This window comes from Rattus norvegicus, chromosome 3 (assembly GCF_036323735.1).
Source record: "Rattus norvegicus strain BN/NHsdMcwi chromosome 3, GRCr8, whole genome shotgun sequence".
In the NCBI taxonomy this organism is placed as follows: Eukaryota; Metazoa; Chordata; class Mammalia; order Rodentia; family Muridae; genus Rattus; species Rattus norvegicus.
Window position 1 is genome coordinate 46,091,916 of NC_086021.1, and position 27,472 is coordinate 46,119,387.

General features: G+C 36.5%; 1 protein-coding gene across 6 annotated transcripts in view; it reads right to left on the reverse strand.

Annotated features, from left to right (window-relative positions):
- Lrp1b (LDL receptor related protein 1B) overlaps nt 1–27,472 on the reverse strand; it is a 2,121,147-nt gene that overhangs the window by 1,087,915 nt on the left and 1,005,760 nt on the right. For all 6 annotated transcript variants that reach the window (XR_010064783.1, XM_063284873.1, XM_063284870.1 and 3 more), the window contains exon 7: nt 3,597–3,759. Coding sequence is in view for 5 of the 6 variants with exons in the window: in XM_063284873.1 (XP_063140943.1) it covers nt 3,597–3,759 (163 nt within the window). In the remaining variant the exon portion in view is untranslated. The remainder of the gene's footprint in view (nt 1–3,596; nt 3,760–27,472) is intronic.

Below are 27,472 nucleotides of genomic sequence, written 5' to 3' on the forward strand. Positions count from 1 at the left end.
CTATTATACTAATACACAAATAGAAATTTAGTTCCCAAAAAGTAATATAAAAGTCACAAGTCTGGGGATTTTGTTTTTGTTGTTTTTTGTTTTGATTGGGTTGTGTTCATTTTGTGTTTTCAGTTTGAAGGCTCCTATGTTATTGTTTTGTAAATAATCAGTAATTTTGGGTGCTTTTTCTTGTTAATATTTCTTAATAAGTTTTGGTTTCTTTGCCGGTTTGAAAAGGAGATAGGGAGAGAGAGAGAGAGAGAGAGAGAGAGAGAGAGAGAGAGAGATGCCTTGGAGTTGGGCATATGGAGAGGTCAGAGGATCTGGGATTTGTTGGGGAGGCATGATTACGATATATAGTGTAAGAAATTGTTCCCAATAAAAGAAGAAAAAAGTGAAACAATTGTCTTTCATATACAACCTACAGTAGAAAGTAATTATCAAACTCTTTTTATCCTATGTAAGACTTATTGCTTAATGAAACTTAAGATAAAAATACTTATGATTGCAGCAATGCATGGTAATTCCTCTCTGCAATTATCCTGGCTATGGCTGCTCTGCCTTCCCCTCCAATGCCCCAAATCCACCTCGTTTCAATTCCTAGGAGAGATCTTATTTGTTTCTTAATTATCGATATCTTGTCATAAATAAATGTCGCTACAAGAAATAAACCCTTGAGAAGACAGTTCAGCAGAAGGAATCTGATGGAAATGAAATGGGGTCTGTGATGGGTTAAGATGTAGTTCTGAAGCATTAAACAAGCAGAATCCAAGTGGTCACAAGTGATTGACTATTTTCTATGTTGGTTGCATGACCTCTGTGCCATCTTCTAACTCTAATGGTTCCTCAGCAATAGGTCATTTCAAATAAGTCATTGCCTGGAAATATTGCTGAAATTTTGAAAAGAGGAGGAAAGTCTTGAGAAATATCTCTGAAAAATAGCCTGAAATAGTAAGTTCAAACAAGTAATTAAAAATCAAAGACAATGTACAATCATTAAAAACATATCTTTGGCATATTTGTTGTGATTGGCTCCAGGCATAATGGGAGTCCATACATTAGTGCCCTGTATCCAAACCTTAAAGAACTTAAATGAACAGAGAATAAAATTTGAAAGCTAATGGTACAAATCTTGGAACGGCTGTGAGATGCAAATCAAAAAGAGAGGAGAAGAGTCAAGTTACAGACATTTCCAAAAAATGGTGTTCCTTATGTCCTCTGGGGTGTAAGGATATTCCCATTGTCTTCCAAGCCTCTTCAGGTCAGGACGTGAGAATCTGGTAAAATGACTGATATACTCTGATATTCTGCGATGATCTCTGAACAATTATAACATTCTGAGGGAAAGGCATATTTCCCAGAACATTTAGAAATAAGGAAAACGTTAATAGGGTAATATTTCTCTATTCATAGCTCACAAATAAAGCAAGTCCTACTGTGGAGGTTTTTCTTTTTTTCTTTTTTCCCAAGATGCATTGTGCTTTCATCCAAATGGCTATTTACACACAAGCAGAGCAGAGCTGAAGTGTTCAGCTGTACACTGTTATCTACTCACACACTAGCAGAGCGGTTCTTGCTTTGATATCTGTGATCATGACTGAAAAACTGAGTGAGAGTCAGAACCAAAAACAAAAAAAAAAAAAAAAAAAAAGAAAGAAAAGAAAAAGAATACCAGACCACCTGTACCGCCTATTGTGACAAATGGCACACAGCAAAATTACATTTAAGCATTTGCCCGGCCCCAAGGAACCCATCAGAGAATGTGTGCACACAGTATGGGGCTTTCTACATCTAATTCTGTTGACAAAATGACAAAATATGGCTCCTTCTCGTAATGACAGGGAGAAATAAGTTGACTGCAAACATAAAGTATGCTGTTACTCGGAGTGAGAGATGACATTCATATTATGTTACATTTCAGTTGGCAGCTTTATTGAAAAGAGTCACGTGCTCTCTGTTTTCAGAAAAGGCGAAGAATGTGGTGAGTAGAAAGGAGGAAGGCAGCAGGGTCACCTCTGAACATTTCGACAGGCAAGGCTATCTGGGGCCAATCGGAGCTTGAGGAAAACTTGCAAGCATCCACGTTTCTAAAAAGGATGCCAAACGAATACTGAGACCACGCGTGCAAATCTCAAGCCTTTCTTACTACCCTCATCCAACCACCCAAACAAATCCGTTTAAATACAGCTTTTACTAATGCCTTTTGAAGCATCGCTGCAGTCAAGTAACCATCTGCCGCAAACACAAACAGTGCCTCATTCAAGAGTTATGTCACACAGGCTTCCTCGCGAAGTTCTTACGTGCAAGCTGTTCTTGTCAAAACCAGAACCATTGTGATGATGCATCTTAATATTCAATCAGACTTTAAGTAAAGAGTGACAAAAGTCCACATATGGGTGACAGCTGCTTCTTCCGTAAATATTTTCCCCTTTATTGAATGGAGGCTTATGGCAGTTTCGGATAAGTTCCCTAAGACAGTTCAGCCGAACTGCCTGAGGACTATGGAAATGACAACCAGAAGAAAATTCCAGTTTTCCAATCAGGTACAATTTGCATATCCAACACCAACAGTCCTTTCAACTTAAGCGGCACTCGATCACACGGATTCCACAGTCTCCTTGCCTCATGCTGGTGAACAGGTGAATTTGGGAACTGCCTGAACCTCTTTATTATTCCTCCTTCTATTCTGCTGTCATGTTTGTAAACTATGGGAATTGTTTCTACATAGAATTTCCCAATATATGAACAAAGTCTATAGGAATTCAAATATCTGTGATCATATTTCTAAGAAGCAGCAAAATATTTGCAAAAGGTTAATGATTCTATTATTTAAAGGTATGTCTTGAGAGCTGGAGAGATGGCTCAGTGGTTAAGAGCTCTGACTGCTCTTCCAGAGGTCCTGAGTTCAATTCCCAGCAACCACATGGTGGCTCACAACCATCTGTAATGGGATGTGATGTCCTCTACTGGTGGGTCTGAAGTCAGCAACTGTGTACCCACATACATGAAATAAGTAAATATCTTTTAAAAAATATTTTAAAAAAAGTATGTCTTATAAGGGCTGTTTTAGAATCAATGAAGTGAATCACAAATTAAAAAACCTAAAATATATAAATGGATTTTGCTGCATTCACTAATATAATATTATTAGGCATAAATATTAATATTTACTTAAAATAGTCTGAACACAAAGATATCCTTAATGTTGGAGTACCCTTGAACCTATATTGTATTTTGTTTATAAATACTAAATGCTATGGTTATTCAAGTCAATAAAGACTGTGTCTTTCAAGGAGCCTTTCTGAAATGTGCTTCCTCCATAGTTCCTTGTAAATCTTCAAAAATTCTCTATCTTTAACCTGATACTACTACACTGAGGTTCTTTCGAGACCACAAGCAGTTAGGGTAAAGGTAAGGTTGTTGGTGTAGAACTCTAGGTCTGTGGTATCTTTCAGGTATAGTCCCTTTGTCTTCCTGCAATGCTGGTCAACACTTCTTTTTAAATAATATTAAAGTCTTATTTTCTACAAACCCTTATGTCATACTTTGATCCACTTTTAATAAGAATATTTTCAGACTAGGCATGCTGAAGGTGATGATCTTACCCTGCAATGGGATCTGCTGCTATGGCCTTAGGATTGTGAAGCTCCAGTTCAATCAGGGTGACACACACAGAGCCATTGAAATTACAAACAAAGATCCGGTCACTGACATGGTCCACGAAGTAGATATTTCTGGTGAGCCAGTCAATTGCCATTTGTTCCACATCTGAAATAAAACACATGTGCAGAGTAACTCAGTCACAGATGTAAACCTCACATTATAGCCAGAACACAAGTCTGACAAAACCAATATGGAAGAGAGCTTAAAATACAAGTTGTTTCTTTTTTGACATTTCAATAAACCCCATATATATATATATATATACACACACACACATATATATATATATATATATATATATATTCATCTTATAAGTTCTTTGACTCTAGAGAATCTGACTAATACAATGGTGATTAACAGAGACCCACAAGTGCTCAAAGATACAGAGAATAAGAGTTTATGCAGTGTTCTTATCTAAAATGGTCATCTATTTCAGCCCCTTCAAGGTTCAGAAATCATTGCAAAAGAGGGTAGAATGATTTTTAAGAATCAGGCAGCAATTCTTTAAAAGGGGAACAAGAATACCCTTGGCAGGGAATAGGGAGGCAAAGATTAAAACAGACACAGAAGGAACATCCATTCAGAGCCTGCCCCACATGTGGCCCATACATATACAGCCACCCAATTAGACAAGATGGATGAAGCAAAGAAGTGCAGGCTGACAGGAGCCGGATGTAGATCGCTCCTGAGAGACACAGCCAGAATACAGCAAATACAGAGGCGAATGCCAGCAGCAAACCACTGAACTGAGAATAGGACCCCCGTTGAAGGAATCAGAGAAAGAACTGGAAGAGCTTGAAGGGGCTCGAGACCCCATATGAACAACAATGTCAAGCAACCAGAGCTTCCAGGGACTAAGCCACTACCTAAAGACTATACATGGACTGACCCTGGACTCTGACCCCATAGGTAGCAATGAATATCCTAGTAAGAGCACCAGTGGAAGGGGAAGCCCTTGGTCCTGCTAAGACTGAACCCCCAGTGAATGTGATTGCTGGGGGGAGGGCAGTAATGGGGGGAGGATGGGGAGGGGAACACCCATAAGGAAGGGGAGGGGGAGGGGTTAGGGGGATGTTGGCCTGGAAACCAGGAAAGGGAATAACAATCGAAATGTAAATAAGAAATACTCAAGTTAATAAAGAAAAAAAAAAGAATCAGGCAGCAAACTAATTCTTGCTGAGCATGACATGGCTATTGGGCAATGAGTTCAGAGAAACTGTATTAAGACCAATGGAGCCCAGATCCCAGTATAGATGGGACAGGCACTAATAAAAACCCGTCATAATCTCTAGGGCTATTGGAAAGTTATGACTCCTTCGTAAGGCAAATAAGTTTCCGGATGTGGCTCCTAAAAGGGTACCTGTGCTCCAGTAGATGGTACTACACACATGAGCATACAAGCAGCGCTAAGCAGACTCACAGGTTTGAAAAGCACACTACAGCAAGATTGGGGGATAGAGGAAGGGGGATGGGTTTGATCAAAACAGGTTATGTGTATATGTATAGCTTTCAAACAATACAAACTAAAATAAAATGGAAAATATGTAGAAATTATAATAAAAGAAAGCTTTATGATATTCTTGCCTAAAGACAAGGACCTAGCATTTTAAAATAAAACTAAGGAGAGGTGACAGATTGCTTCAGTGGCATGCTTAGGCACTGAACAAAAGAAAAAGGCATAATCAAGGATTCCTTTGCCCTATATTCCAATACCATGTTATACAATGAGGAGGAAACCATTTAATAACTGCACTATCTAATGACGAAGTCACCATCTTTATTAATATTTAGCTTTTATATCTGGTATAATGAAACATCAATGTATTATATTTTAATTAATTCCATTTCAAATTCACATAATAATGATTGCTAACACATACACTGGACACATGAGCCACATTAAGGTATATGTGTTTTATTTGAATCTTTTCTATTTTATAGCTTTATCAGCTTTATACTGTAGTTTGTAACGTAGCTTAACATAGGAGTATAAATCCATAGTGTGCAATTTATATTATAGGAAAATCATCACAATGACACATTATAACTATGAGATATTAAATTCTTAACATTTATTCCACAATGCTCTTGTTAATATTTTTAAATACTCAAAAATTAATTAAATTAAAAATGAGCTGGAGATGTTGCTCAGTTTATAGAATGGTTGTCTTTCAGGAAAAAGGTTCCGCGTTCAATGCATCACATTACATAATCCAGGGATTATAATAATAGCACTGGAGGGGTAGGAGCAGGAGGATGAGAAGTTTAAGACCATCCCCAGCTGTAGAACAAGTTAAGGCCACCTTAGGTACACGAGAACCTTTTGTATTTCTCCTTACCCTGCCAACCCTTAAAATCCCAACATAATGAAAAGTACGTATGATTACCAAGTTCTCCTACTGCTTCTAGACTACTAGTACTGCTTTGGTTCCTTCAATAATACCATAAATAAAACTTGGATTCATCTTCAGGTAAGGCTTCCATGCGTTTAACTCTTGCAGATTACTGCCATCCTACTTAGGATACAGGAAACATCCCAGGGCCCCAGCGATGGCTTGCTAATATCACAGAACCAAATCCCATGAATATTTTATTTGCTTGTGTATATCATACACTTCTTTGGTAAACAGTAATTAATCTATATACCAAACAGTAAGAAGATTAGCGATTGACAGTAAAAAAGAATAGCAATAGCAGTAACATGAAATAGCATAAAATATATGAGAATAGTATCTCAATTTCTGTAGGTAAAAATATCTTGTACTCGTTTGAAACATGTTGGCCACAGTGACTTAAGATGTAGATCGCTCCTGAGAGACACAGCCAGAATACAGCAAACACAGAGGCGAATGCCAGCAGCAAACCACTGAACTGAGAATAGGACCCCCGTTGAAGGAATCAGAGAAAGAACTGGAAGAGCTTGAAGGGGCTCGAGACCCCATATGTACAACAATGCCAAGCAACCAGAGCTTCCAGGGACTAAGCCACTACCTAAAGACTATACATGGACTGACCCTGGACTCTGACCTCATAGGTAGCAATGAATATCCTAGTAAGAGCACCAGTGGAAGGGGAAGCCCTGGGTCCTGCTAAGACTGAACCCCCAGTGAATTAGACTGTTGGGGGGAGGGTGGCAATGGGGGGAGGGTTGGGAGGGGAACACCCATAAGGAAGGGGAGGGGGGAGGGGGATGTTTGCCCGGAAACCGGGAAAGGGAATAACACTCGAAATGTATATAAGAAATACTCAAGTTAATAATAATAAAAAAAAAACAAAAAAAAAACAAAAACAAAAACAAAAACAAAAAAAACTGTGGTAAGTTGAACAATAAGATAAGAAGGACCTGGTAGGGGTTGGGGATTTAGCTCAGTGGTAGAGCACTTGCCTAGCAAGCTCAAGGCCCTGGGTTCGGTCCCCAGCTCCGAAAAAAGAAAAAAAAAGAGAAAAAAAAAAAAAAGAGAGAAGGACCTGGTAGAGTTTTCAATACTCCCTCCCTTAGACTACATCTGTATCAGTGATCAATTGACTACTTTGTATGATATGATTCAATGCATATGGCAGTACTTTGTCCAATCATGGTTGTCAACTTGACATAGCTGGGGAGAAGGAGCCTCAGTTGAATAATTTCCATCAAATTGGCCTATCAGCATATCTACGATTCATTTTCCTGATTCCTGATTGATTTGGGGCTGCCCAGCCCACTGTGATGTGGTAACCCTAAGCAGTTGGGTTGGAGCTGTACAGGAAGTGAGGCTGAATCTGGAAGCCAGCCAGTAGCAGCATGTTTCCGTGGTTCTTCTCTCTGCTTCTGTTTGAGTTTCTACATTGGCTTTACTCAGTGATAGATTGTGGTTTCTATTTCAATCTCCTGTGAGTCTCTCAGCGGTGAACTGTAATCTGTAAGCAAAACCCGCTTCAAGTTGCTCTAGGTTATTTCACATTTGATATTTATTCCTGAATGAATTTGAGGAACGAGAGGGCTTTCTGCCACACAGCGACTGAGGCAGGTTAAAAGATGCCAAAGGAAGAGGTGCAATATCTATTCTTAGTGGAACGAATCATCTATGTTCCAAAGAAACATAGTTCCTCATTGCTAGGTTTCCTGAACGTTACTATCTTCAGTGCACAGATCTGTCCATCATGTCTTTCTATGACTTTCTTTGTCCCATAGACCTAATATAAAAACACTCGTGCTTTCACTTCCTTTAATAGCTTCTCTGTCATTGAAACAGATTTGTCTGCTTTTCTATTGTGATTCTCTCTTTTGTTGTTCAAATTTGCATATGTTTTATAATGGAGAAATTTAGCAACATAGAAAAAAAAGAGAGGCCTTCATTGATGCAGATTCCTAGAAAAAATTATACTTATATTACACATTCTACAAAGATGAGTAACTGATGAGAATGTCAATTATTGTCAGAGTTCAATATTACAGGTCCAGAGCCAAATTATCTTAGGTTATCTTCATCTCAACAAAGTAATTTATTGCCCACTTCCCATTTGATTAATGTCTGTATAACTAACAGATAAATCCCTTTAGATGTGTATACCCATAGCCTCCACCAACTCAAAACTCTGAAACTGATGAGCAGCATCAGTCGCTGTGATGGTTTGCATATACTCAGCTCAGGAGGTGTTGCTATTAGAACATATGGCCTTGTTGGAGGAAATGTGTCATTGTGGGGGCGGGCTTTGAGACCCTCCTCCTAGCTGCCTGAGGATGCCCAGTCTGTACCCGGCTTCCTTCAGATGAAGATGTAGAACCCTCAGCTCCTCTTGCACCAGGCCTGCCTGGATTCTGCCATGTTCCAACCTTGATGATAACGAACTGAGTCTCTGAACCTGTAAGCCAGGCCCAATTAAATGTTGTCATTTATAAGACTTGCCTTGATCAAGGTGTCTGTTCACAGCAGTAAAACCCTAACTAAAACAGTGGCCTCCAGCAAGAATTGTTCCATTTTGCTGCACTCTGGCTACTGTCTATTTCCACAAATGTATTTGAAAAGTGCCCTAATTTTAAATACATTTGTTCCATCATGTTAAAATTCCACAAAAGTATAAGTGTATTGTAACATGGTATTTGGGACAATTTAGATTTGTGTTCCTGGGGTATGGTCATTCATATTTTGCTATAAAATAATCTCGCCCTTTCTGCATTTGAAGTATGAGCTATAGATTTTGTATTTCTGCCTTCCCCACTAAGAGCCTTCTTCTGTAGTCTGACATTTTCCTACATTATGCTCCAGTATTCTTCCTCGAAATTGGCTACTTCAGTGAATGATATTCTCTCAGTACAGAAACTAAAACTGACATACTAGAGTTATTCTTCACAATGGTGATGACCAGAAACATAAAAGAGATGGCAGGAATTGTGTGGTAATTTCTACCATGTCCTACAAGGATAAGCACAAAATAGATATTACAAGTCACTGGACACAAATTTGTAACCCATCAGTAACAGTCTGACTCACATAATACAGATTTTATACAACAATAAACATTTAAATATTTCCTATGCTACCAGAAACCTTGCTTTTCCTTAGTTAGTTTAGCACTCAGGATATTAAAAAGTTTCAATTATTTTTCTGTCTCAAGAAATCTAGAGCAGGAGGCTTTCCTGCTATTCAGAGCAGGCTTGCAGTATTCTATCAGCTACAGTTCAGCACCCACCATTTCCACAGCCATTTCAGATACTTTGATTAGAGATCCAGGACATCCCATTCTCATTCATCCATCTATCCTTTATGCTGTAAAGCTGTTGGCTTCAGTACATGCAACTATAATTTTAGACAAAATAGTTGCGGCATGGCAAAATTCACACCTGTCAGTCTTCATCATCTCCCAAAGATTCTTTTTAATGAAAGAAACAGTGAGATCTCAAAGAAAACATCTAATTAGCAGAATGCTTAACAATTGTGAGAATTGGTTAGTTTTACTATGTCTGGAATTTCCTTCTGTCTTTAGTGTAATTCGTATTTAAATCATAGCGTTTCAGCAATTAGACATAGTCTTTAGGCAAGCAAGTTAGTAAATAGAAAGGTACAGGGAATATTAACAACCAGAAGATGCCAAACTGTAGTGGGCTTTGAACTACAGGAGACAAATAAAGGCTCAAAAACAATATCTTTCTCCAGCTCATTGCTTTGCCCCTCCCAATTACACAAAAATGAGACTGAGAGATAGAACCACTTTTTTTGCCCAGGGCAGAAATCATAAGGACAAAGCTTTCTTTCTAAGGTAATCATAAATAGATAGGGGAGTGGTGTTATTCTGTTTCAGTTAAAACATTTAAAAGACATCCTGAAAATATTGTTCAAGTATTCTACATCTTTTAATATAGATACTAGTTATAAAGAAATTCTCTGACCTTCCTTTTTTAATACTAGGTCATAAGACCTTTGCTCCAGAGTTCTGTCTCCAGTTGGGAGGAAGGAATATTACAAAGAGAGGTCAAGGAGACTCTTGACAGATGCCTCTCCCATTACAATTGTAGTATCCTCTGTTGTATAAGTCTAAGTCAATATTAAATTGAGGAGCACAGAAGCAAATAACTTAGAAGTATGCTATCCCTATGTCTCCCTTTGGTGTTGTTTGAGGCAAAGGCTTGATAACCAAACTTGTTTAGCCTTCTAAATTCTGGGATTGGAGGTATGTGCCACCAGATCCATATCATTAAAATTTCTAAATATTCTCATTTCATAGAGAGTCGATTAACTATATTTGTATCAAGAAATGAAAATCAAAAATGGATGAAGATTCTATTTCAATTTAAGAAACCATGGGACAACAAATGCAGATGTGGAAATAGGGGGAAAGACTCCATACACATTGCTAATAGGATAACAATTTGAATATTTCTGTGAAAATTCCTAAAGAAAATAAAGATAGAAAAACAAACAGATAGAGACAGAGAAACTACCACATGACCCAGCTTTATAATATCAGAGATTATGCTCAATGAAGTATAAGTCAGTAAAACAAAGCAGTCACTACACCTCTGTGCCTATGGCAGTGTCATTCACTCAAGCCATCAGCATAGATACTGTTCTGCGACAGGATTGTGAGATTGGTATTTAAAGACAACAGAGTAGTCTCCATATCCTGCCATCAAAAGAACAACATCATATTTGATGGAATGTTTAGAACTCAGAATTGCCATAGGAAGGGAAATTAGCAAGACTCAGGAAGGTAAAATTATGATTTCTTTTTTCTCATGGGTAGACCCTCAGTGAACTCAGGGAAAGGTTGGAAAGAGAAAGTAAAGAGGTGTTAACACAACACCCATGACATAATTAGATAATATTTCCTGTGAACCTCACCTGAATGTTCAAAATAAGGACGCTAATAAAAACAAATTTTTAAATATTGTTTTGCTTTTCTCTTGCTAGCTTATGCTTTGTTACAAGAAATGTCTACTTTGAACTTTAATATGGATTTGAAGTTACCACATGTTCCTCTCCTCTACCTCTCATGCCAGCTTTGTAGGTGTGAGACAGGGAATACCACATGACAAAAGCAGATACAGATTCAAGTTCTTAAGACAGTAACTATTGCTTATTAAATGTCATCGCGAACACCTCACATTCTCAATCCTACTAGCTCCAAATTCATGAATACTGATATAACTAGAAACACTCTTCAGAATTTAAGATTAAACTAGAAGAATTTAAGAATAAAATAATCATGATACTGTTGATATTCCTGCAAATTAATAAAAGACAAACTCCTAAGCTGTTACACCTGACCAGACTAGGCACTCCTAAGCTGTTAAAATTAACCAGAATTGGGTTCTGGAAACCTAATGTTGTTCATCTGGAAAAGAAGGATACATTCTTAACTATCTAATCTTTCACTCCAGATTCTCTATATACAACCACCAAACCCAAACAATATTGCAGATATCAAGAAGTGCATACTGATAGGAGCCTAATAAAGCTGTTTCCTGAGAGGCTCGGCTAGAGCATGACAAATACAGAGGCAGATGCTTGCAGTCCACCATTGAACTGAGAATGGGGTTCCCAATGGAGGAGTTAGAGAAAGAATTGAAGGAGCTGAAGGAGTTTACAACACCATAAGAACAATACCAACCAATCAGAGCTCCCAGGGACTAAACCGCCATCCAAAGAGTACATATGGACAGGCCTATGACTCCAGCTGCATATGTAGGAAAGGATGGCCTTGTTGGGCACCAAAGGGAGGAAAAGCCTTTGGTCCTGACAAAGCTGTACCCTCCAGCATAGGGGAATGTCAGGGCAGGAAGGCAGGAAGGGATAGGTGGTTGAGTAAAGGAAAGGGGATAACATTGAAATGTAAATAAAAAAAATATTCGATAAAAATGTAATATTTTGCTGTTGTTGTTTGTTTGTTTTTCTGAACACCACTCCACTGCAATATCTCAAACTTATTACAAGATGATATTTACATAAAATGGAACTCTAATCTAATAGAGGCAATCTCTGATTGTGTAGGTTAGGATGTATTCTCAAAACAGAAACATGGTTTGAAACCCTGCCGAAGACCTGCAACCCAATCTTCCTATACCATTTCAATCTTCTGTCCCTTATACACCCACAAAACCAGCAGGAGAGGTAGAGGAAAGGAACCTGTAGTAACTACAAATGAATCTTAAAGTTTAAAGTAGACATTTTTGTAACAAAGCAAGAAAAAAGCAATTTTTAAACAATTTTTGAATTTTGTTTTTATTAGAGTCTATATTTTGAACATAGATGTGAAGTTCATAGAAAATATTATCTAAGTATATCATGGGCCTTGTGTTTACACCCCTTTACTCTCTCTCTCCAACCTTCCCCTGAGTTCACTGGGGGTTACTCATGAGAAAAAAAAGAAAACGTGACCTATACTTTGGTCCATTCCTATAAGCCCTGCACATGAACAAAACTTTCCCTTCATCTTTACAAAAAAGTATGGAATTTCTTAGTACCATTTTTCATCTCTTCAACCTAAAATTATTTCCCTTTCCAATTACATCTTTGACTGTACTGTGGTGAAAGGTAGGGTTGCTAGGATCAGGAAAGGAGGATGCAAATTTCCCAGCACAGCACTTTTCACTAAGCACAGTTTTTCAAGTGATGAGCCTTTCAATAAGTAATGGAAAAAATTTCTACTATCTTGTAGCTATCTAGAAAATTAAAGTATAAGTTCACAACAGTAAGTGAAGTTAGACACTTTTCTTAGATCTTAGAGAAGAAAGAAAGACCACTGACACTACTAGATATAGTGAGCTATGTGTCTTCTTTTTCAAGTGTACACCTCAGTTCATGATTCATACACACTGATCCTGCCATTTAAATGAACGTAATATACCATTCCACAAACAGCACTGGATTAATTAACATACCAGTGCTCCCACACATGGCATTAGTCCTCATCTGCAGCGTAACTCAGGAATAGAACTTCCATTAAGCACACATGTTTAAATAACCATGTCCTAGATGATTTTTTTTGTCAAGTAGACAAAAAATTATCTGGGCAAAGGAAACTTAGTTGAGAAAATACCTCCTTTTGATTGCCTTCAGACAAGTCTATAGGTCATATTCTTTATTGATAATTGATGTGAGATGGCACAGATTGCTATGGGAAGTGTCATCCATGGGCAGTGGTCCTGGGTTGCATGAGAAAGACCAAGGACCATGGGAAACAAGCCAGTAAGCGATGCTCTTTGGTGGGGTCTACAAATGCCCTTCACCCTTTCTTGCTCTGCTGCTAGGTAGACATGATTTATTTGCTTTGTTTCATTCTAAAAGTAAAATCTTTTTCTGGCTCTCTATTTTATTCTTTGTTTGCAAAGGTGGTCTAGCATTAGTTACCTTTTACCAGTTATTCCAGGTTATTTAGAGTTCTCCTTGTGCTCGGATTAAGTTTTACTTTCTGACGTCACAGAGACAACACCCCTATGTCTGGTACACAGGTGGTAGGTAGGCAGATGAATTTTGACTAATTTGAGCATTTAAATGCTTCCCAAACCACAATAGTTCCTGCATCCCATCCCCTTCTCTTTCCCTTCTCATCTGTCATCTGTTCTCCTATTTTTTTGCCTAATTTCTTCTTCTGTTACATTGTGCTTCCTAGAAGCTTGGGAACACATTACCAAGTCTAAATTAGTTCTCTGTCTCCAGAATTGTAGAAGTGATTTGAAGATATTAGAAGATAGATAATTTTTCCACAAACATATTCAGTCATTCATTTTTAGTTTGCTAAAGCCGAAGAAAACTCATTAGAGTACTTTAACATAACTGTTTGAGAATAAAGACAAGATACCACCTACTATCTAATAAGATGCCCGTGGCATTTTACAGAACAAACTTTTATATGTTTTATTATATTTGTCTAATTTGTTCTTTCATCAGCTAAAGATCAGCCCGAGTCATCTTTGATATGATTCTGATATGGTAATTTGTATTTTTTAACTGTCAAAAATTATTATGAACTTTGCTATTTGGTTTGACAATAGCTGAACAGGTCTACCTAGTTTCTGAAACTCATGGTAAGTCTCAATAAAAGTATTTTCAAATTTGAAAAAATAATAAAGGACTACAGAAAGCAATGTGAGACTTAAAATTTGCATGAACAAAATTATAACCATGCTTTGAAATTGAAGATAATTCCCCCATGCATAAAAGGCAAGCTTCAAGCTTAAACATGCATCATCTTTGATGGGTATCAGTCACATATAGCATCATCATCTTAACATCCTATTAATTATGTATTATTTATTAAGGTTAGCAATTTAATAGTATATTTGGTGCAGATTAGATATAAAATTAAGAAAAGAGGAGTAATGATGTGATAATTTAACACTGATAAAAATGATGCATTAACTTCCTATGATATAATAATGTATATTATATACTACCTTAATTATGTGTATGTGACATAAACACTTTAAAAGTGAAACATGGTGTTATGAATTAAACTATATGTTCTTCAAATTTTTCTTTTATGACCTCAATACTCACTTTTTAAATAACTGATTACCTTTGGAGGAACAGTCTTTAAAGAGGTAATTAGTGAAAATGAGTTTACTAGTTTTGGGTTCCAATCAAAGATGACTTTCAGACTTCTATAAAAAGGGTTGGTGAAAGAGAGAGTCAGCAGAAATTTCCATGTGGAAGAATAGTTGGTGAAGCCACGGTGTGGACATGCTAGCATTTACTAAGCCCAGATGCCCTGGAGGAATTCCATTTGTGATCATTAGGTTTATGGATCTTTCCAGATTTCATATCCATTGTTTGCACCATAAACGGTCTTCTATTTTGACTAATGTATCAAGTTAATAAAATTAATCCACTACTGTTTGATAGTGTAATCCCTCCTTTAGAATTATTGAGAACAAAAGAAAATCTTTATTAGATAACTCATAAAAGAGATATTAATGTAGCATGTCAATGACCCTGTGGACTATTGTCAAATACTTATTTAAGATCTAATATATTCCTCTGGGAAAGAAATAGTTGATTCATTATTTAAATTGGAAAATAAGCCCTATTGATAACGATATTAACTTATAGAATGATAGATCAGAAAGACCTTCCAGCAGACAGAAAAACCTAAAGTTCATACTTCCATAATCTCTGATGGGCATTCATTATGTATTTGGTGGTTTGAATAACAATGACCTCCCATAGGCTCATATAGTTGAGTGCTTAGTGATCAGAGAGTGACATTACTTAGAAAGACTAGGAAATGTTTCTTTCTTTGGAATAGGTGGGTCCTTGGAGGAAATGTGTCTCAGGAAGAGGGCTTTGAGGTTTTAGAAGCCCAAGTCAGACCCAGAGGCTTTTTTGCTTAGAAATCTGGATGTAGAGCTCTCATTCCTTCTCCAGAACCATGTCTGCCTGTGTTGTAATGCTTGCTGCCAAAATGACAATGGCTTAAACCTCTGAAGCTGTACACCAGCCCCAATTAAATACTTTCCTTTCAAAGATTGGATACATTAACAATCAGTAACATCTATGAGGGTGGTTGTTCTCAAGTGAAAGAAATGAGGGCAACCACTACATTAAATAAATGTATAAAATCATAACATACTTAATATGTTACATAATTTAATTTTGCTTGAAAACAACATAAACAATTTTTTATAAACACTCACTGTGTTATCCTATTATTAGTAAAGTATGATTTAGAAAATGCTCATTCATTAAATCAAGAATCTAAATTTAGGAGTTGCATATGGTAGCTAGCATGTACTAAGTATTACACAGATATCACTTATATCCCAGATAGAACTAAGAGACTCCAATTTAGTTTACAGTAGAATGTTTTAGAAAGCAATCAGCAAGCTGATTAATGATACAATAAACACTTGTAGTCATGATCATGTTTGTAAGTAATGCTCATAAATTCTTTGATTATTTATTTAATAAAAATGATTCAAGGAGTACGTCTTAGTTATTCTCTTAAATAATAACAATTTCTTCAGATTTTCCTTTAACAAACAGGCATTTCTTTTAAGATGGTGTCTTACTGCTTAGTTCTGAAAAGCCTGCAACTTCTTATTTAGAGCATACTAGGCTCAAACTCACAGAAACCCACCTTTGCTTTTTGAGTGCTAGAATTAAAGGCTACTAATAAACAGAATTTGGTAGAAATGGTCAAGTAAGACTTAATGACGATTTAAGAATACTTTGTAATTTCAGTTTTGTTATGTCAGCTGTGCCACATGCTGACTAAAACCAAATAACAGGTGCATGCTTGGAAGCTAGGAGTCCTGGTTTCAATAAAGACCTGAGTATCTGCCTGCTGCACATCTCAGTGTCAGCTTCTTGTGTTACATTGTGACACAATCACAAATATAAACACTCATGGATTTCTGATGCACCAAAACTTTGTTAATGGCATTTACTGTTTTAAAGCAACAATTTAACAGATAATTTGCTATAAGCAATAGATAACATTGCCAAATTCCTGAAGAGTTTTGATTTTCTACACTTCTTAGACTCTACCTGTCACTGTTATATTGAATAATTGGTTTGGTTCTTTTAAAATATCCACTATATTTCTTTAGTGTAGAAAACACACACACACACAAAAATACAACCAATACATATTTACAAATGAATCAATGAATAGAAACACGTCCTGTCTGGAAATTTGTCTCCAATTTTAAAGTAATTTTGTCTAAAACTAATAAATCTGAGGAATCCCAAAGCATTAATAGTGTTGGTACTCAAAGTTTCAAGAAGAATAGAATCAAATGAAGGAGAAAAGATAAGAAGGGGAATATTCAGTAAGATAATTTATGTAATAATTTCGCAGCAACTGTACTTGTATTGGTATCATACAATAAATTTACATACTTTAAAAAGAAACATATCATTATGACTTGCAGTAAAAAATAGGATTTTCTGTTTAATTTGTCCCTAGATCCTCCAGTCTTTTTAGCGATTTAAATTGTGTGCACTTGCTTTCATAATTCTATATATAATATTACATCTACCATATTTAAAATTTATATGCAAAATATTGAGTTTTTAACTGTACGGAAATCATTTTGTTATTTTTCTTTTTTACATAGGCACACATTCACAAATATCTGTTTATGCCAATCTCAATATTTTGCTAATATTTTTTATCAGGGCAGTGGTAGTGCTTGCCTTTAATTCCATCAGAGACAGAGACAGGGGAATCTCTGTAAGTTCGAGGGCAACCTGCTCCACAGAGCTCATTTCAGGACAATCAAAGCTACACACACACACACACACACACACACACACACACACACACACACACACACACACAAGTCACATCTTGGAAACTCAAAATAATATTGTGAGTTTGTAATTATGACTAATTTTTGTTGGTTGATGCAAAATTTTAGCATGATTATACTCTCTTTAAAAACTTGTTTCTTAAAGAGTTACTTGGTGTATGCTGCAGTTTTTTTTTCTTCAAGATTTATTGTTCTACAATTCTACAAAAGTGTCTAAAACCTTTTCTCAAATAGGAAAAACATCTCAGCATTCTGTGCTGCTGCCTTCACTCTTGGCATGCTTCCAGCTGCCTGGCATCCAACTCTGGAATCTGTTCAGGCTTTTCAGCCCTCAGGATCTGGGGCAACTTCTTTTCTCTAGGTCAGGCATTCCTGCTGTGGAGGTGATGTACGGGCTCCAGACTGAATGCTATTCTCACAATAGGCAATTTATTATGCATCTCATCTCTCGCCCCCACCTTCTGAAGTGCCCAGCGTTTCTAAATATTTAGTTGTTCTGGGTTACTTTAATTTTACATGCCACCTGCACTAACTTAGCAAGGCAGAGAAATATTCATTCTGTTCAATTATATTTCAATCACCTGCATTTTGTTTTCTAAAATTGTGCCATAAAATGTCTCATCTCTTTTTCTTTGTTTATCTGTGGATTAAAGCATTCAGTGTAATTTATTTGCAATATTCATGGCGGATTCACTGAAAAGAATATATAAGACTCACAATAAAGGATAGACACAAACACACACACTTTCACTCTTTTTTAAAAAATTATTCATCCCCATTTTACGTGTATGGGTGCTTCAGCCACACGGATGTTGATTCACCACATGAGTGCCTGATGCCCACAGAGGCCTTTAGGTCCTCTGACATTGGAGCTGTGGACAGTAATGATTCTCTGTGGCATCTTAGAATGGAACTTGGGTCCTCTAGAAGTGCAACCGGTGGCCTTCACAGCTGAGCCATCCTTCTACCCCCTAAGACTCATTTTTGCATTATCTGCAGTATTCAGAAGAAAGTCTCTGAGGCTAGATCTAAGCATTAGAAGCGATAGCTGTGCTTAGCAATTTAAAAGTTTCAGGCTACCTGCTGTGTGGGTAAAGGAGAAGAACCTGTAGCATGGTTCTACACTTCTAAGAGAGAAGAGGGAGGATTTCAAGGAGGATTACTGCAAAGGTGCCATCGTATAACCTGTACCTCACACTTCCTCTTAGTCATGTTGGATAAGCAGTTTCATTATAAACGCCACCCAGCTTCTCTCAGCTCTGCAGAATGAGCTATGTGACAAAGTAAAAAATCTGAAGCCTTCATAGAAAAACCAGTAAATTCCCAGTATAGACAACGTCCGGTCAGTTTTCTATTCTTATTGCATATTTTGTATATTTTATCTGAATATTTTATTTAATTCTTGTATCTCAGTTTCCAATGTTAAATGGAATAAGTTTGCAAAAAAGAAATCTACCTAGAGTATAACTCAGTGATTAAAGAAGTAAATCAACATTTTATACCACATTTTTTTGTTAGAGTATTTGGAAATGTCCAGTAACTGATAAGGCGATTAAATGGAATGGAACTGTTATATGACACTACAAACTTTATCAGAAAGTGTTCACTCACTTCTTTAGTTGGTGTGAAACAAGTGAGTTGATTTTGATATAAGCATTAAAATGCTAAATTAATCTAGGTGTACTGAGGGCTGACATGGGTAGATTTAGTGGGTCATTATAAAGCATCTCCACAACCTGGACTACTTCTGGGCTATGATTTTGTTTCTTAAATGTATAGCACATGACTCACATGCACATTGAATATATTTAATTATGAGTAGTCACAAAGGTTCACCTGAAATGTATGAATTGATTTAGAGTAGAAGATGATAAGCTGCTTCCCTGGTGTCCCTGCTTCATGGATGTTCTTGCTCTTAAGTTGGGGGAAGGTATGCAACAGATGATTGGGCTTTTGGTCTTTTTTACCACTTCTCTATTTTCTCTGTCTCCCAATTCTGTTTGCTAACACAAACGATAAACGAATACTGCTTTAATATGTTTCAGAGAAGAAGCCAGGTTTATCCCATGCCAACAGCAGGCAATATATTTCATGGAGTTGCCATTTCCTTTCAGGGAGATATTATATATTCATATTAATTTTTCTTTATAATTATATTGTTCCCTAGATAACCTCATATCATGAAGAATCTTGAGGATTTTAAAGACTTTCCATTATTTTCCATATGTATTGTTCCTTTTGTTTAAAAATTATACAACTATCTCTCTGACCTGAAATGGCTGATAACTCCATTCCCACTTTCTGTCCCTATTCTTTTCCTTAAAACAATTGTAGCGTTAATAGCATGTGCTAGGAAAGTGATCTGCAATTAAGTTCCATCTCAAGCCAATGGTCTTTGAGCCAAGGTCTTACTGAGCTGCTCAAGCTTGCCTTGCACTCAATTTAAACCTCGAGATGACTTCTAACTCTCCATCCTCCTGCCTCATATCAAAAACATGACAACTGTCATGCGCAGTCATGGCCTACTGCAATATTTTATCTGACTCATCTTCTAACGATACTATACTTGCCCACTGAAAGACAGCAGTGCAACTAAGCTACATCTCAAGCTTCTCTGGGGATATACTCTTAAAGAACACTCTCTTCCCTTCTTTTAGAAGCTACAGCATACTGTTGTAGTTAGCCCATGGCTATTGATAGAGCTGAATGCCCAATTCCCCTCTCTATCCTAAGACTTGATCCAGCTCAGTCTCGCATGGGTTTTGTGCATGCTCTCTCAACCATGTGCGTTCATATCTCCTGTGTCCACAAATGTTACCCTAAACTCGTCTGCTACCACTGCCTCTTAAATCCATTCTCGATCACCTCTTTTGCAATGATCTCTGAGAATTGAAAGTGGGGATGCAGCATGTATTTTCCCTTTATGGCCGAGCATTCTGCATTTTCTTATTTTCTGAATGTTATACAGGTGTGGGTCTCTCTCTTAAATACTATTTAGTTTAAATGTAATTGTTTTAGATGAGGATTGAGAGAAAAATTTGTCTTTGGGTGTAAAATAATGCAATAGTCGTTGGTTTAATGCTGTGTCTATTTAGAAGCATAATAGTGGTCTGGTCTTCCTGTAGCCCTATGCCTTCTCTGGTCATTGGTTCTTATCACAAAACGATGTTAGAAATGGGTCCTATTTTATATCCAACTGAAAAGAGTTAGGTTACTCCCATGATGCTCATGTCACTATTGTACCAGTGGGCATGCCTTGCCAGGTCAGCTATTATAGCTGGAAGAGTTCACGAGTGTGTGTGAATGGTAGTTATTTTTACCCTCTGGTGTGTGTATATCAGCTTCTAGCACTACAAAAGGTAGCTAGTAGGGACGAAGCTGTCAGATATATTCCAGCTTAAATTCAATATGTTTTGACACAAATATGTTGAGTTCTCAGAAATAAGTTCTGGGTGGCAACTAAGAGCAATGGAAATAGTCTGTAATGTTTTGGGGTCACAGGCTTCTTATTTTGGAAACAGTTGTCCAACTCCAAAAAGTAGTAATCCATAGATAGAACTAGACCTTTTATTTATTAACCTCAGATGTCTATTAGGGGTATTGTTGCCCTGTTACAGATTAACTCAAAGTTTAACTCTCTCTCTCTCTCTCTCTCTCTCTCTCTCTCTCTCTCTCACACACACACACACACACACACACACACACACGTCTACAGTGTGATAGTTCCCCTCATTCTATGTACCACTGCCCAACTTTTAATTTTCCTATAGTACTCAGTAATGACTAATAATGCCTTGTAATGTAAGTCTATCTGATCACGGATCCTATGTATCTTATATGCAAGGCCTAGCTATGATTCTAGTTCATGGAAAAGCAATGCCCATGAGTACCACCCACTGTCCATCCATCTCCTTTGTGTATCCATTCATGTAGCAATCAGCTAGGGTCTTTTTAATACCCGAAATATTTTCCAGGCTTCCTTAGGAGTTTAAGTTTGATATGTGACTATGATTTTACCTAGATAATGTGGATAAGCAGTTTAGTGAAAGGACAATTAGGCAGATCACTGCTTTCAGGTGTGAACTTGGGGGATGATGACAGTGAGCAATGATAGCTGCACATAGAACTATAAAAGATTAATGACAGCTCATGAGCACGCATGCATAAAGGGATAAAAAATGTCACAACATGTCTGGACAAAATGTCCTAAGATGAAGCACCGCACCTGGGTGCATTAAAGCACCATATCTGACCTTCTGTAGTCTACATACCACGTACTCCTGATAACATTCCTTTCCTATGTGTGCAATTGTAAGTCTGGCTCTCACACTAGGAAATGGTTACTTCAGTCTCTGACTGAGTGAGGAATTCTTGACATGAGAATGACTTTCCCTTTGACATTATTGATTTCTCTTGACTATATTTTTTCTGCATGCATTATAATATTTCAGTTGAGCTTTGACTTATATAGTTTCCTTAAAAGACAATGTTGATTAAGGCACTCGTATCATTTCCAATTTAAATAATGCATGTAATTATGACACTCATATTATGTAAACCTATTAAATCATTAGCATCAATCCCGTTTGTCATATCTCCTAACTCACTCAAGTTATCAAGTGAATCTGAGTCACAACTATCAGAAACAAAAATGTACTTCGGCTTTCTAGTGCCACTAACAGACTGGATACATACAAAAGTAACTGAAGAAGAGATGGAGCGGATCTATACTTTGTGGAATAAAGCTGTATAAAAAGAATTCAATTAGATCCATGTTATCAGCTTCATTTAGTCTATCAAAAGAAAATTTAACCACAGAACTCAGTGACCAAATAAATATTTATAGAATGGTTTTCTGTCAGTTCTCTTATTGACAAATATGTTAGATATTAACCTCATTCTACTGTCAAGATTAACTATAAAATATTAAGGAAATAAAAAGATTGTTTTACAGAGACATATACTTTAACTTAATAAATGTCTGAAGCCTGAGAAATTACTCAGTTCTTAAGAGATGAATAGTTCTTGCATAGAACTGAAGGGTTGGTTTGCTGAATTCAAATGATAGTACATCACCATCTGTAATTCCAAATGCATGTGACCTGACTCTATCTTCTAACCTCCATGAGCACTGGGAACACAGGTTATATATGAACATACATAAAAGCAACAGACTAGTACACAGAGAACAAAATGATCTTAATATAATTTTAAACCTTTAAATAAATGTCTTTTGTTTCAACAGAGTTGAATTTAAAGTGAAACCTAAATGGTTTGTGTAAGTTGTGTAATATAGGCAGACCTTATTTTTGAAACTCACAGTGAGCCAATATGAAAATCACAAGTCTCAGAATTCAGAACGGAATAGAAATAATCAGCACCAGGGAGAGCACTGGTTAGGGAGGGAGGAGCTCACAACACTCTACCTAAGACAGGCCTAAAGTTAGCTGAGTGTACTTCAAGTAGGTGTTTCAGTGGCAGATATTTGTGGAAATATTATTTTCTACTAAAAAATCAATATTGAAATACATTTGCAACTCTAAATAATTGCTAATAATATACTGTGAATAGCATTTATTTAAAATTATTTGATATGGCATATATTACAAGAAAATATATGTACATACTTGGAACATATTTATTATGTATTTATTATGTAAATATACAAAACTGTCAAATAGTAAACACAGAAGAGGGAAAGAAACCAAAGACAATGAGAGTCATATGGATACCTTATCTCTTTATTTATTTATTTATTTTTTTCCCCCTGAACCACCTCAGGAAACCACTCTTCCAGTCAGAAGACCATCATTACAAGAACCTTCCAACTTTAAGCTTCAGGTTCACAAGTCAAAATAAATCCCTGTTTATAATGATACTGCAATAAGCATTCAAGTTTATTAATAGTAATAAAAATGAGATAATATAAGAAATTCTTGTTCTTCAAAGTGACTTACATATGGATATACCATTTGATTTCCCTACAAGCTAATAATATAAGGTATGGATCATTCTACCAAACATTTCAACTTTATTTAATGGATGATAAGATACATCAGATAATATAAATGGTAATGAACACAGAGACCAATTGTCTGTGAAATTCTATGGGCAAAGCTGGAGCTTTAGTTACTGGGACCATGATCTTGCCCTTTCATACAATTTCTATGACTATGAATGGATAGCCCTTGAAAGCCTAAAATAAAAGCCCTGGATAAACACACAGAATGGGATGGAATATAGATGCCTATTTGCATAATTCAGACATGACGCATCTTGCTTTGATCATCTAGATTTTACCAACAAATGTTTTTGCCCAATATGTAAGCCCTTAATATAATTCCCCTTGGCACATTGCATGAGGAAGTGTAATCACAGTGCATTCCTATAAGTCTCAAAGACTAGTAGAGATATCCTTGACAGTTCCAATTTTATTCAGTTATGTTTCATAAAAATAAAGAATTTAAAGCTATAAGAGAGAGTGAAATTTCTGATCTAGCAAATAAAAAAAAAACTGAAGAGCTTTATTTCATCATTTGAGTGTTTGTTAAAAATAACTGAAACTAGATCCTGTTCAAAACTGGAGAGACAATTTAATTTCTCTTTGTGATAAAATGGCAAATGATTGTCTTTAAAATTTCTTTTTAGGCCTGCATTTCTGTACTTCGATGAAATTCCAGATACTGTCCTCCTTCCTACCAGACATGATACTTTTTGATCTATCTTAAGGAGGATAAAACACATGAAGAGGTCCCAATGCTTTCAGAAAGGCAAGCAGCAGAATGGGTCTACTGTGTGCTTTGGGGAAGCTATGGCAGTCGTTTCCTTAAGAGAATCAATGATTCAGAGATAACAAGTAGCAGAGAAGGCAATCCTTAGGTTGAGACAGGATCCTCCCAGTTCTAGGTATATTTGCTCTAAAGAATGAGCTCATTGTCAGTCTCAGAAACAGCAAGATCCTATTTCAAAATGAAGAGAAAGGGAGGGTGGGAATAATGAAATCATATGATAACCTCAAAATCAAAAGAAATTATTTTAAAAATTAAAATAACTAAAAACTAGGGATGAGAATATAATAGTGCGTACTTGACATACAAGGGAGAAACCCAGCTTAATTCCCTAGTGCCATAAAAACCAATCAATCAATAAAACAAACATACAAAACACCTCAGATGACACTAATGCAAATGTGAAATAATGAAATCATGTTATGATAGGATGTAAATAAGAATGAAAGAAAAAATGAACTCTTTGCCTACACATATGCATATGCATCCCTACACATATATACATGTATACCTGTCACCACACAAACATTTCCATACCCATACGATATACACACATATATATACCACATACACACATACATATATTCAAAACACACTCACATGCACACACATACACACAAATACACTTTCCCTGTAGAACATGTTAGTAAACACAAAGCATGGTTAAGATGTGAAAAACTACAGTGACAACTCCCTAAGCTGGTTTTGCTGTATTTAGATGTAAATAAGCTATGCTGAAAATAAATTCTATTAAGAAAAATTGATGTAATGTTTATTGACGATTACTGCTGCTACTTTGGGTTGTCCATTAAAACCCAGGTTAAAAACTCTTTTCACACCAACTTGGGGCCTAGGTTTGCAATGTTAGTTTAATGTGGATTTAGAAACTTGCTAACCAATGTGAATTCCTATCCATGTTATATGTACCACAGGCATGGTTAGAATGTCTGTGGTACATATAATACTTGTTACAAGAAATGTTCCTGTAATAAATGCCTAGCTTCTTTGATAACAAGCTATAGTTATAGTCAGGGAAACTACCAACTGAATCCCTCTTAAGCTTCTGTGATTCTTACATTGCACTTGTGTCCAATCTCCAATTTTGAAAATATTCAGAAGCAGAATGTTCAGTATCCTGTATTGCTTACAGGACTGTTCAGTGATGACTCTTATGCACTGGCTCCTAAAGTTTGTTGTTGCTTTGGTTTATACATTGGGAAACTCATTCTTTAGTTCTGTTTTTAGTCCTCTAACAATTTTGGAACCCTACTTTGCAGGCATGTAGAGAAGTAAGTAGTCCTAAAGGTCAATAGCAATCTTCAAAAACCAAACAAACAAAGAAGAAAAAGAAAAGTAAATGAGTAAAGCTAAAAAAAAAAAAAAAAAAAAAAAAACTACAAGAAGAATCTAAGCATTATCCAGTATGAACTTTTATGTCTCATGTGTGGATTGTTCATTAATTTGTAAAGGTAATATTTAATTCCTATTAGCCGTCAGAGGATTTTGAGAACCAAGAACATTGGATGTCTATCAAAGAAAGTGGAAGATTGGTTCTTAAGCTTCTGGGACGGCCCAGACCACTAGAATGCAGATGAAGCTACCATAAAGGTTTAAGTGTTTCACAGAATGCTTGCTGTTGTGGGTTTTGGGTTGATTTCATTCACCTTTTTCTTGTCCTCCCACTTCTCCCTGATGGATGGAGGTGTTTATTGAATGGGAGTGTTTATTCTGTGACATTGTGCACTGGACCTAAGAAACCCATTTTGACAAGGGTCTCACAGTTAAGAGAGTAGCATGAATATTAGGAAAGTTTCTCAACTTTTAAAAAGTGTTTTGATTGTTAAGAATGTATGGATATTTGTAATTGGAGTGATTCCATTATGAGATTACTGTAGATATGTAGATCGGGAGAGAAATTTCATAGCTTCAATATAAAATATTTCTCCAAATTCACGCATGTGATTAGTCCATGCACGGCTGACTGTGCTGGAGAAAGTGGGTCACTGAGTGGTGGGATAGACTGTTGCTCCTAACCAGATTCTAACTGAGGTCTTTGTGGCTTCTTGGGGCATAGCAAGCTGTAGTGCAAGCTTCTGCAGACATATATAAAACCCCAGCTGCCAGGCCTTCCTGGTCATGACATTATATCCCCATGAGCCCAAAGAATAGTTTCCTCCCACAAGTTTTCTTCCATTAGAAAAAAAATACAAAGTACTTAATACCAATAATAACACTTACTTAATAAACTTTTATATGATTTCCTGGAAATTATTATTTTAATTTAAAGATTAACACGGCATTGTAATCACTGTAATCTCTTTACTCTAAGCCAGTGTTTAAGACTTATTTGTGTACGTGACTCCACTGATGTCTTCTAAAAAATGTTTGTCTAATTGCATTTCTGTTAGCATTCTCACCATCCACACCTCTAGCAGTGTTAGTGCTAGCAGGACCCACTAACCTGCCTATAGCAACTTAAGACTTCTTTAGCATTTCATTCAAACGTTTAGAATTTCTTGCAACTCATTTGTCAAATCCTATAAACCATATAGTCATGCTTATCACTACAATGCCATCATTTCTCTGCACTAATTTTCTGCAGCTGCTAATTTTTGTCACTGTGGTCAAGTACATGATAGAAGAAATTTAACGGAGTTCCTTTTGACTTACGGTTTGAGCGGATGTAGTTTAAGGGGAAGGTATGGTGGCAGGTACTGAATCCATGGCAGTAAGAATTCAGGGTACAGGTTTTTACTTCAGTAGACCAGGGAGTATGGAAAGACCTAGCCTTGAATAAGGCCATACTAAATTCCTAGTCCACCTACTCAAGATTCCTCAGTCTCTGAAAAGAGTATCACCAGCTGGAGACCTAATACTGAAACTAATGATCTGGTAAGATACTTAACATTCAAACCACAAAGTCATTACAGTATTAGGACAAATATTGTAAGAGCACAAAGAAAATAATTTTGTATGTGTTTCATGTACACATTCAAAATACAATTAATAAGCTTTCAATTTCAGGAGTATTATGTGCATTGTTCACTAAAGTATTATCATGTTTGCAGAGTTATTTCATGCCTATCACATTCTCAGGAGACTATCTGCCAGAATGTTGATTGATTAATTTGTCACTAGATATTCCCCAAGCTAGCACTATACAACAGAAACTATCTGTATAAATACAATTGATATGGAAATGTAAATGAGGGAATTTTTACAAGACTTTGTCCCAGAAAAAAAGCTATAGGCATTTCATTAATTTATGGTTGATAAGAGAAAGATGAGCCACCAAAAA